Genomic DNA, 12,040 nt, shown 5'->3' with positions numbered 1-12,040 from the left:
GGAGCACGGCGGCACCGCGCTGAGCCCCTCGCTGCCCTGCCCCAGCCCACGACACATCCCAGCCCGACACGTCCCACCCCAACACGTCCCACCCCTGACACGTCCCACCACCGCGTGGCTCGGGCGGCTGCTGGGAGGAGAAGGAGGAGGAGGAGGAGGGCTGGCAGCGGTGAAGAAACGGCTGCCCAGCTCGGTGACCTCGAGAGCTGCTGGGGCGTACGTTGGGCAGCTGGGGAAGGGTTAAGCTGCAGCGAGGGGAGACAGCAGGAAAATTCCTTCCAAGCAGAGTCACCGTTTCCCTGCCAGGGGAAGTGGAGGCAGAGCCCGCGGGAGCGCAGCTGGCCCGGGGCGGGCGGGAGGGAAACGGGACAGGAAGGGGCCCCCGCGCCAGCCCGGACATTGGTGGCTGGGGGGCCAGGGGGGAGCTGGGGGCACGGGGCACCACTGAGCAGAGATGTGGCTGCCTCATTCCCTTCCTCACCAGCACCCAGCCACAGCAAGGATGGGGACAGGGACAGGGATGGGGATGCTCCGCTGCACAGCAGGCAGGGAGGCTGGCAGGAGGGCAGCGGGGAGGGCACGGGTTGGGGGCCCAGCTGCCCAAGGCCCTGAGCAGGGGACGCCGCTGTCCCAGCCCCATAGTGTGGCCATCCCACACTCCCATCTGCTCCATGGATGCAGCACCCAGCGGGCAGCACCCCAGGGCCCCACCACCCCTCCAGCAGCCTCTGCCAGCCAGGAGTCCCAGAGCAGCACAGAGCCCCCAGCCCCGCATCCCCATCCAGCCAGGCCAGCAGCAGCCACCAGACACAGGTTCTCACAGTGGTTTATTAGGAGGAAGGACACGCTCTCAGCATGCACGTGTCCTGGGCGCAGCAGGGGCATGTGGACAGGTCCCCCCTGTCCCCCTGCAGCGTTTGGCAGGGGTCCCAGAGGCAGCGCACAGCTCCCCAGTGCCCTCCCCCCCAACACCGTGCCCCTCAGGGGGTGCCCCCCTGCCACCCTGACCAGGCCCAGGGGTGGGCACGGAGCCGTCCAGCCCAGGGCGGGCAGAGAAGCAGGACAACCTACAGCTCCTCCCGGAGCCATCAGCTACAGGGGTGGCTTTGCAAGGAACGATCCCAGGAAGAGGCAGGACCCGGCTCTGCCCAGCACAGAGGAGAGGCTGCACACCCACCGCAGAGGGAGGGCGAGGAAGAAGAGCCACCCTTGCTGGGCAGCCAGAGGGCACGGCTCAGCCTGGGGTGACAGACACGGCTCCGCTCTCATCGGGTCTGCCAGCCCCGGGCAGGCACGGGGAGCCCAGCGGCCACCGGCGCCCCCCTGCCAGAGCGAGCCCAGGCCGTGGTCCCTCCTCGCCTCGGGCCGCTCACATGAACTGGGACAGGCTGGGCACTTTGATGTTGATGTCTCCGATGTTGATGTTGCGAGGGATCTCTGGCAGGTTGATGTTCTTCACGGCCGACACGGCGCGGGACGGAGCGGCCGAGAGGCCTCCCTGCTGGCGAGAGGGGAGCGGTGACCGCTCAGCCCCGCTGCCCTGGGGGGCAGCACACAGAGCCCAGCACACAGAGCCCAGCACACAGAGCCCAATGCCTGCGGCACGGCACACGCAGCACACGCAGCACACGCAGCACACGCAGCACATACGGGCCCAGTGCCTGCAGCCCTGCCCCGAGCCTGCCGGGAAGGGCCCACACCCAAACCGCAGCCTCCCCCAGGCTCAGGCACTGCCGACAGCTCGCTATCTGCTGAGGCCGGGGCCGCGTTTCACTCCCTGCTATCACATCACGGACGCATCTTCCCAATGACAGTACAAACAGGGGCCATAAACTTTTCACTGACTCACGTGATTAACCTTGACAGGAACGGTGATAGCCGTGCTCGGGCTGCTCCCCGTGCTCCCAAACACGGAGCTCAGCTGGGGAGGCGCTGCCCGAGCCCTCTCCCCGGGGATGCACACAGGCAGAGGCCGGGTCCTCTGGGGGCACCCCGCCCGTGCCAGCTCCTCTCGCCCCACAGAGGCAGCCCCCGCTCGCTACCCACCCACGTCGTGGCCTGGAGGACACCAGCCCCTCGCACAAGCGCACGTTTTGCCCTCCCACTGCCCCACTCTGACACCTGAGCACATCTCCCCACACCCCCAGACCCCCGAGTTGTCCCCACCACAGACCCCACCGGAGAGCTGCAGCATCGCCACTCACCTCCGCCTTCTCCAGCTTGTTCTGGGCCTCTGCCTGCGCCACGATCTCGTTCATGTTGGTCTCCAGGACCATGCCGCCTATCACCATCTCCTGCAGGATGTAGTGAACCTGGAACAAAAGAGCAGGCTGCGAACCCAGCCCGTGGCTGTGCCAGAGGGGCACAGGGGCAGGCTGGTGTGGAAGCCACAATGGGGATGACATCGACCTGAGGCAAACCCAGCTCCTTCCTCCTCTCAGCCAGAAAGCACGGGCCCGACAGCCCCGCACACAGAGCTCCGAGGGCAAGAGGACAGCCCCGTCCTCACAGAGGGGCAGCCTCATCCGCTGACGGATGCCCAGGGCCTCCCCGCAGCCTCCAGGCACGCCGCTTCCTCCCAGTGAAAGCCAGGCCAGAGGCAGAGCCCAGCTTCATTGCTTTCCATTAGAAAAGATGGGGCTGTGGCACACACACACAAGGCACAAAACTGTTAAGAGAGTCCCCTTCCTTCCCCTGGGTCACCCATGCCCAAGGACAAGCCGGAGCAGTCCCCGAGCTGTGAGCTGCTGCCTCCCGCCAGCCCCAGGACGCCGGCAATGCCCCACAAATACCGCCCTGGACAAGGCCCATCTTGGTTGGCAATCCAAGGAAAACAAGATAAAAGGACTGCAGGTGGGCCAGGACGTGCTGTGCTGCAGCAACACACCTTTGGCTATGCCAACCTGCACAGCACCACATTCCCTGCTGAGTTGGCAGCTTCCAGCACCATCCAGCACAGATAACGAGTTTATGGCTCTTTGGATACTTCCGCAAAATATGCTATTCCTGGAAGATTGTTAAGTTATTACATCGTTTTATGGCTGCATGAGGGCTGATTGCACTTGCGAATATTGTGCGACAAACACTGCCAGAGCAATGCACTGAAAAACAAAACAATACCGAGAACCCCTCCCCGAGGAGGGGAAAATCCAGCATTGTGCAAGCCACGGGGCCGATGCCCCCACAGCCCCTCTGTTGGATCTGACAGTGCCAGGAGCTCCATGGTGTGTGGGACCAGCCTGGCAGCAGCACAGCGAGGGCCCGGCACAGCCCAGCCTGCCCGAGACACCCCAGCAGCCCAGCCACCTCCGTGCACCCCCCTCAGCACCGTCCTGGTTCGCACCCACCCCCAGTGCACCCCAAACCGCACGGCGCTGGCAGCTCCCTGCAACCCGAGAGCATCTGGGATGCAGGAAATGTTGTTCCTTCAAGATCTGGCTTCAGTCCAATTTGGACCTAAACCAGCAGGGCAGAAATCCCAACAACCTTTTGTTTTCCAAACTGAACACAGGGCTTCCTGAACTAACCACGTCCCCCCCGGGAGCTCACAGCTGCTGGGCAAAGCTCACGTTCTCCTCCGAGGCACAAAGCGCAGGGGCTGGGCAGCGAGGCCACCCCACCCCGCAGCCTCCTTGGGGCCTCCCCACGACTTCTGTGCCTGCAGCTTCCCCTTGGGACCGGGGGATCCCTACAGCTCTAAGGTCGCTGCTGCCACAGCTGACAGCCCAAAGGCACACGTGCCCCTGGTGCCTGGGAGCCGCAGACCCGGCTGCACGCTGCAGGGCCAGGGGCCACGAACACGGCTCCGATGGCGTGGACCTCGTGCTGCTGCCCCAGCCAGAACCCACTGCATTCAGCACGTTCTCAGCCAACGTCTCTGCTCAGCAAACCAGCATTTTCCAGTTGGTGTCAGCCTAATTCCACACTGCTTCTAGTTAGGGACTCACAAAATCTGTGTGGATTTTGTTCCCCTGGTGGCAGGGGGAACCCGGCCTCACACAGCCCTGCCTGGGCACGTGAGGGGCAGCGGGGAGAGCAGCGGGCATGGCCGTGTGCCCCAGCACTGCACCACCAAGCACTTGGACAGCAGGTGCCCGACCTCCAAGAAACAGAAAAATGCCAAACACAGAAAGACAGCAGGGCCAGACAGGAGGGCAGGCTGATAGCGGCCAAGGACCAAAGTTAAGGCTGGGAAACAAAGGGAGCCCAGCACCGGATATAAACAAGTGAGCCTGGGGAAAGCTGAGCCCAGGACCAGGACTGTCCCTATCAGAAACCCTCCATGACTTCTCGCCTTTGAACTCTTAGCTTGGCAAAAGGGCTCGGAGGAAGGGCACTCTGTGCTACTGCTGGCTAAGCGCACGAGCAAGAGGGCAACCTCTCCGGCCTGCGGGTTGCTGATTCAGGGTAAAACTGCCAGGTCTCGGCCATGCCACAAACAAGCAAATGGAAGTGCACCCTACCCAAGACGTGGCCTCAGATTTCAGTGGCTGACATCACTTCTTCCTTGAAAACTCCTCTTACAATCATCCTTACTCACCCTCTTCTTTTGTTTGCTTTGATAAGAGCACTTCTGCTGACAAAATAATCAACCTTGTAACATCTCTAAAAGTTTACAGCCAGTCAAATAATAAAGTCAAAGTCTTACCTAACCAGCCGCTAGAACATTCAGCTGCTCTAGGTCACCTAAGAACACTTGCCAGTTCTGTTTCTCTGCCAGACAGTTCCTAAGTTGGAATCACCAACAGGAAGGGAACATTTTTACAGCCTTATCGATTTTTCACTCCTTTTTTTTGTTGGCATGTTTTGTCTCCAAGAAAGCAGGAACAGCCTTATCAAGAGCAGCACAAGTCCAGCACACGTCAACTAACCCTCCTTTCCCTAAGGACAGTCCCTGCTATCTGCAGCTCCATCTAGGAGACGATCAAAGAGAAAACATTTCCGCCCAGAGGCTCTGTCCAGCTGAAGAGGAAACATTAGAGGTTGTGGCTCAAATGAAAGTTTACCAAACACTTTGTATTCCAAATACTTCTATTGTTCCTCTTTTTTTTTTTTTTTCCCTGCAACTCCCCCAAAACGTTAACAAGGCTCCAAATGGTGTCCTGCAGCACAGCAGAGGAGGTGCAGCACCCGCACGTGCAGCCAGAGCCAGGCACAGCCCCATCAGCACCCATCCCATGTAGAAGGTGAGGAGCAAAGCCGCGGCACGGAGCCTGCCGTCCGGGGGCAGCCCCCAGGAGCAGCCCTCAGGCACAGAGCCCCAGCACACTGCAGCAGAGCATGCGGCCCCAGCAGGGTTTCACTCTGGGCACGGCAGCCCCAAGCTCGTGGCAGTCCCTGCACGGCCCCTGGGCTGAGCCAGGCCCTGCACTCGGGGCCATGGGCACTGCAGCGAGGGGCTGGCAAGGAACGCGCTGGGGGAGCAGGCAGAAGCCAGGAACACACCTTGTCCATGTGGAAGATGAGGTCCAGCTCGCAGACGTTCTCAAAGCACTTGTCCAGCGTCTCCACGAACACCTGAGGGGCGAGGAAAGGGAAGGTCAGTGCAGAGCAGAGCAGGACCCACAGAGGTACAGCCCCGACCAGAACCCATCAGATCGCTCTTCACAGCCTAACCAGGGCAAACAACCCCACCTGCCCAGCCCGAGGCTCCCCGGGAGCTGTGGCCCAGGGACATTTGGGGGACGGGGAGGCACAGAGCAGGCTGGGCAGACCTGCATGGGGCACAGCCAGGCAAGGGAAATGCCTTTCACACGGGCACTGCCTGATGGTGCTGGGATAACAAGAGGCAGCCTTCCCCTGAAGAGATTTCTGTACCCGGCTGCTATTGTCTCCTGTTCCTGCCCTTGGCACCCAGAACATCCAGGTGCAGGGATCTGACCCAGGGCCAAGCTCAAAGGGCCTGGCACAAGGACAACTGCACCGAAATGCAGAGCTTGGCCTTTATGGGGGAGAAACCCAGGTGTTGGTGCCTGGATCCATTGCAGCCACGTGGGACAAGAGCTGGTCAGCGTGCTCGGGGCGTCCTGCAGCCGGCTGGAACCGCCTGAAAGGGGCCGAGTTCTGGGAACTGCGCAGTCCCAGCAGCTGATCCGGGCACGGCACGCATCCTCCCACAGCCTGCTGCGCCAGCACTCTCACGTGTGCCTCTACTGGATTTAGCAAGGGTCACTTTAGAAGCCCACGCAGGGCTTGAACATGATTTAAAAACACACTAATACATTCATTGAGGTGCACTTCCCCCAGTGTTTCCCCACAGGTGAGTTCTAAGCCATGTCAGCCAACACGTGCAGCACCTGGCAGCACGGTCTGAGTCTGGCTGCGTTCACAGAGCAGCTTCTGTCACTTCCATGTACAGGTGTGTTTCAGACCTGTAAGCACCATGGGGAGGCTGAGGAGGCCGGGCAGCCAGCAGGGACCGCACAGGGGGGAAGGCACCTCCCCATGGCCCAGCAGAGCGCTGGTGCTGCTACAGAGGCACGGGCTGAGGGCACAGACACCCGGTGCTGCTGTCACTGTGCTGGCACCAGGCTCCCCGGGGACCTGGGCACCACTGTCCTGCCAGCACCAGCACCCCAGCTTGGGGTCCAGGGGTGTCCCCACCACTGCCACAGCTACACCCAGTGCGGGCACAGCGCTGCCCTGGGACATGACCTTTGTGCACAGCATCCAGCCCCATCACGCCAGTGCCCAGCCCAGGAGGAAGGGGCTGAGCACAACTCAGGGAGAGCAAGAGCCCGCACTGTCCCCGCTGCCGGCAGCGCCCGCTGCCCATCACAGCACCTCCAGCTGCTCCGGGCGAGGGTCTCTGCCCAGGCACCCGGGGGCTGAGCACCCGCACCCACAGCGGCCACCCCCTGGCAGCGGGGTCCCCCCGCAGACGGACCTGGATGAGGTCCAGGATGCCCAGCTCGCTCTCGGAGGAGTCCACGCAGAAGACGAAGTAGAGCGTGGCGTAGTGCCGGTAGATCAGCTTGTAGTCAGCGCCGCCGAACAGGCTGCGGGGACACGGGGACGGGCGAGGGGCTGCAGGAGCGGGGCCGGGGCTGAGCCCCCCCAGGCCGCCCCTCGGCGGGGGCAGGCGGTTACCTGCCGCACTCGAGGAAGTTGCAGATGTGCTCATCGCGCTTCAGCACCAGGTGGAAGGTCTCCCTGATGAGCTGCTGCTGCACCTCCTCCGCCTGCGGGGAGCCGGGGACAGGCGGCCATGGAACGGCGGCCCGGGGACACGCGGAGCGCCCGCGGTGCTCGGGGCCGGCGGGGCCGGGAGGGCCGGGAGGGCACGGGGCACACAGCCCGGAGCTCGGAGCTCAGAGCCCGGAGCCCCCCCCCGCCGCCCAGGACCCCCCACGGGCCCCGGCCGTGCCATCGGGCTGCGCACCCGGCTCCCCCCGCCCGCCCCCGCCGCCCCGGGCCCCCGGCCCCAGCCGAGCCCCGCCGCCCCCCGGCCCCGGCCCCGCACCAGGTGCTGGTAGAAGCGGACGAGGCGCGGCTTGCCGTGGTTGTTGAACACCAGCACGGCGTTGATCATCCCGGCGGCTGCCCGGGACGCGCCGGAAGCAGAACGGGGCCGGCGGCGGCCGCAGCCCCCCCGCAGGAAGCCCCGGCCGGAAACGCGGCGGGGGGGGCGGCCCCGGGCCCGGCGGGCAGAGAACCGGGGGCCCCGCGTCCCCGCCCCGGTGGGGCTCAACGGGAACTCGCGGCCCCCCCCGCGGCACGGGCTGCGAGCGCAGCCGCTCCCCCTGGCCGCGAGCTGGGCCCCTGCGGGCGACCCAGGGCTGGTACGGCCCGGCCCGGCCCGGTCCCACACGGCCCGGCACGAACCGGTCCGGTACAGCCCGGTACGGCCCGGTCCGGCCCCGGCCCCCGCAGCTGCTCCCGGCCGCGCCGCCAGGGGGCGCCCCCGCCACGGGGCTACGGCGACCGGGCGGGGAGGGGGCGCCTGGGCGGGGCCTTGAGGCTGGCCACGCCCTCCGGGGGTCGTGGGCGGGGCCCCGGTTCGCCTCGCCCCGCCCCCCCCCCCGTTTCGGTACCGGCCCCGAGGTGCGCGGGGCCGGGAGCCCCCCGGAGGGCGGCCACCGGCGGCGACCCCCCCGTGCTGAGCCACTCTGAGAGCGGTGAAGGAGCGCGGCCCGTTGGGTCCCGGGGAGGAGCAGCCCCCGCAGTGCCAGCTGCTGGGAGCCCTCCCCAGCCGAACATCAGAGACAAAGGGCACGGGGCCGGGACTGGCACAGAGGGATGGCCCGGCAGTCACGGCTGGAGGGACATCAAGGGCTGCGAGAAGGATCCAGTGCGCTGTACGATGGAAGAAAGAGGCAGACGGGAACATAAACATCATCGCTTGGTGGGAAAAGGGAATAAAATAACCTTGGGTACTGAGAAGCCATCTTTGGTACAGCCTTCGTATAAAAACCTCGTTTGTGACCAGATTTAACGCTGCTGATTTGAAGAGGGGAAAGATGGCAAAGATCCAGGCAAAAGGACACCGGGCTCTGCAGGAGGGGGCCACCAGCACCCATGGGTGCAGAGCTGCCCCAGCACTGTGCTTGTCACCGGGGTGACACCAGAGTGAAGCACCTAAAATGAAGCATGCATGCCCCATAGGGCAGGGTGAAGAAAGGAACAACCCATGCCCATTTCACCAGAGAAAACCTCATCAGTGGCCACTGGCTTGTAATGGCTTCAAACTAAAAGAGAGGAGATTTACATTAGATATAGGGAAGAAATTCTTCACTCAGAGGGCAGTGAGGCAAAGGCACGGGCTGCCCAGAGGAGCTGTGGGGGCCCCATCCCTGGCAGTGCCTAAGGCCAGGCTGGACAGGGCTGGGTGCGGCCTGGGCTGGGGGCAGGGGGCCCTACCCATGGTGGGGGGGGGTGGAATTAGATATTTTTTTAGGCCCTTTCCAACCCAAAGCGCTCTGGGATTCCATGAGTCTGACACCTTCCTACACGGATCACATCGGTGAGAGGTGATTGGCTGAGGCAGCTATGGGCAGCCTCACAGCAGGCAGGATGGACACTGTGATTGGTTGAGGCGCAGAGGCTGCCACAGGCACCGTGTCCATGAGCTTGGACTGGCTGGTGCGTCAAATTTGATGCAAGGACCGTGGCCCTGAGTTGTGACTGCCTGAACCTGCAACACTGCTGAAGAATCAGGTCCTCGAGACACCACTGGCTGAGGCTGTGAGGCTGCTGCAAGGACCATGTCCACCGGTCTTTATTGGCTGAGGCTTTGAGGCTGCTGAAGAATCATGTCTGCAGATTTTGAGTGGCTGGGGCTGTGAGGCTCCTGTAAGAATCATGTTAGCATGTTCTGATGGGTTGATGCAGTGAGGGTGCTGTAAGCACCATGTCCACAGGATGCCATGATCTGAGGCTGTGAAGAAGCTGTAAGAATCACGTCCACCAGTTCTGATGGCTGTGAGCCTGGTGAAGAACCGTGTCTGTGTTCTTTGACTGGCTGAGGCTGCCAGGCTGCTGCAAGGATGGTGACCACATATTCTGATGGGTTGAGGCTAGCATCTTCCTACAAGGATCATATCCACAGCTTGTGATTGGCTGAGGTTGCTATTCCCTACACATGTTGTGTCCTTGAGTTATGATGGGCTGAGGCTGCAGGCCTGCTGAACAACCATACCCACACTTTTTCATCAGCTCAGGCTTCAAGACCACTGCAGGGATCATGTCTACATGGTTTGATTGATTGATGCAGAGAGGCTGCTGTAAGCACCATGTCTGCAAGACTCCCTTGTTTGAGCATGAGGAGCTGCCGCAGGAATCACGTCCTCAAGTTGTGATTGGCTGAGCCTGCAAGATGGAGCCGCGTGTGCAGATTCTGATTGGCTGAGGCTGTGAGGCCGCTGTAAGCCTCATGTCTGCAAATGTGGTTTAGCTGAAGCTGCTAGGCTGCTGCGAGGATCACGGCCGTGAGTTGTGATTGGCTGAGGCTGGCAGTTCAAGTCCTTGTGTTGTGATTGGCCGAGACTGCAAGCCTGCTGAGGAATGTAGCCATGCTTTTTTATTGGCTTAGGTCGCAAGGCCCCTGCATGGATCGTGTCTGCAGCTTTTGGCTGTTGATGTGGAGAGGCCTCTGTAAGCACCATGTCTGCAAGTTTTGGCTGACTGAGGCTGTGAAGCTGTTGCAAGCATCATGTCCATTGCTTTTGCATGGCTGAAGCTGCTAGCCTACTGCAAGGATTGTATTTGGGAGTTTTGATCTGCTGAGGCTGTGAGCCTGCAGAAGAATCATGTCCGCACTTTTCAATTGTCTGAACCTGTGAGGCTGCCACAAGCATCATGTGCACCAATTCTGACTGACTGATGTGGCGAACCTGAAACAAGAATCATACCCATGAGTTGTGATTGGCTGAGCTTACGAGGTTGCTGAAGAATTGTGCCCACAAAACACCATGGGCTGAGGCTGTAAGGCTGCTGCAAGGATCAGGTCCACAAGTTGTGACTGGCCGAGGCTGTGAGCCTGCAGAAGAATCACGTTCTCTCTTTGTCATTGGCTGAGGCTTCAAGGCTGCTGGAGAGCCTGTCTGCACGTTGTGGTTGGCACAGAATGTCAGGCTGCGGCAAGGATCATGTCTGCGCGTTCTGATTGGCCGAAGCCACAAGCCTGCTGATGAGCTGTTTCTGTGCTGTTTGATTGGCTGGGCCTGCCAGGAGCATCATGTCCGCAAGCTGTGATTGGCTGAGGCTGCTCTCCTCACCTTATGGTAATGCCCCTGCGTTCTGATTGGCTGAGCCTGAGAGGCCCTTGAAGAATCATGTCTGTGGTTTAGGTTGGCTGAGGCTGAAAGACAGCTGCAAGCACCGTGTCCACGCATTGTGGTTACCTGGGGCTGTGCGTCTGCTGACATCATTGTTTTGTTCAAGATGCCATTACCTGAGGCTGTGAAGCTGTCTGTGGGTTTTGATTGGCTGAGGCTGGGAGGCTGCTGTGAGCACCGTGTCTTCAATCTCTGGTCAGCTGGGACTGCTTTCCTCCTCCAGGGGCCATGACCTTGAGCCGTGGCTGGCTGGGATGTGAGCCCGCTGGAGAACCATGCTGGCACGTTTGGACTGGCTGAGCCTGGGAGCTCCCATCTGCACAAGATGATTGGCTGAAGCTGCTCAGCCACCATGGGCATTGCTGCAGCCAGTTGTGATTGGCTGACAGTGTGAGCCTCCTGTGAGCTTCGTGTCCGCACGCTTTGACTGACTGTGGCCGCGAGGTTGCTGCATGGATAATGGCTGCTAATTTTGACTGGCTGAGGCTTCTGGGCTGCCTCAAGGATCACATTTTGATTGGCTGAGGCTGCAAGGCTCCTGTAAAGGTCACGTCTGCCTGATTTGATTGGCTTAGATGGGCAGGTTGCTGCAAGGATCGCAACCGCAAGGTTTGATTGGCTGCTGCAGAGAGGCTGATACGGGATCATATCCGCACATTTTGATTGGCTGTGGCTACGGGCCCACTGACGAATCATATCTGCGCGTTTTGATTGGCTGTGGCTACGAGCCTGCTGAAGGATCATATCTGCACGTTGTGATTGGCTGAGGCTGCGAGGCTCCTGCAAGGCTCATGGCTGCGGTTCGCCATTGGCTGAGGCATCCCCGCCGTGTGCCGGGTGCGATGGCCGAGGTGCAGCAGTGCCCCCTGCCAGCAGAGCCCAGCAGCTGCCCCCCATGAGATCAGAGCCAGCTCCAGCCAGCTCCAAACGGGACCCGCTGCTGGCCAGGGCTGAGCCAGGGAGTGAAGCTGGGTGGGCCTCTGTGAGAGTGTGGTTAAAACATGGAGAGGAAAAAAATGCCACGCAAAAGCAGCTGGGAAGAGAGAAGTGAAAAACAGACAATCCCACAGATATGAAGGTCAGTGAAGAGCAGGAGGTGCTCCAGGCACCAGAGCAAAAGTTCTGCAGTGGAGGAGCCCCCGGTGGAGCAGGTGGATGTGGCTTGGAGGGGGCTGCGGCCCATGGAGAGCCCCCGCAGGAGCAGGAGGTCTGGGGGGAGCTGCCACCTGTGGGGGACCCGTGCTGGAGCAGTTTGTTCCTGAGGG

General features: G+C 61.6%; 1 protein-coding gene across 2 annotated transcripts; it reads right to left on the bottom strand.

Moving 5' to 3' along the window:
• Nucleotides 1-810: 810 nt before the first annotated feature.
• Nucleotides 811-7,817, bottom strand: AP3S2 (adaptor related protein complex 3 subunit sigma 2). Of its 2 annotated transcripts, none has more exons than XM_084532303.1 (6): nt 7,463-7,817; nt 7,090-7,181; nt 6,887-6,998; nt 5,446-5,517; nt 2,205-2,312; nt 811-1,501 (listed from the first exon to the last, which is right to left on the bottom strand). In XM_084532303.1, exons 1-6 carry the CDS (start codon nt 7,529-7,531, stop codon nt 1,370-1,372), a joined length of 585 nt encoding a protein of 194 aa, XP_084388429.1. In that variant the 5' UTR covers nt 7,532-7,817; the 3' UTR covers nt 811-1,369. The 2 variants fall into 2 exon arrangements, with proteins under 2 accessions (XP_084388429.1, XP_084388430.1); XM_084532304.1 differs by having other exon boundaries at nt 811-1,498; nt 7,463-7,801.
• Between the last annotated feature and the right edge of the window lie 4,223 nt (nt 7,818-12,040).

The sequence above is a fragment of the Aythya ferina genome (genome assembly GCF_964211825.1).
Source record: "Aythya ferina genome assembly, chromosome: 11".
Taxonomy (NCBI): domain Eukaryota; kingdom Metazoa; phylum Chordata; class Aves; order Anseriformes; family Anatidae; genus Aythya; species Aythya ferina.
Note: the sequence above shows the minus strand (reverse complement) of the source record. Positions and strands in the feature narration are given on the sequence as shown.

Coding starts and splice junctions, on each gene's coding strand:
- AP3S2 (XM_084532303.1), bottom strand. CDS start 7,531: ATGATCAACGCCGTGCTGGTGTTCAACAACCACGGCAAGCCGCGCCTC. Junction 6,999..7,089: donor AACTTCCTCGAGTGCGGCAG/GTAACCGCCTGC, acceptor GTGTCCCCGCAG/CCTGTTCGGCGGCGCTGACT. Junction 5,518..6,886: donor GCATCCTGGACCTCATCCAG/GTCCGTCTGCGG, acceptor CTCGCCCCTCAG/GTGTTCGTGGAGACGCTGGA.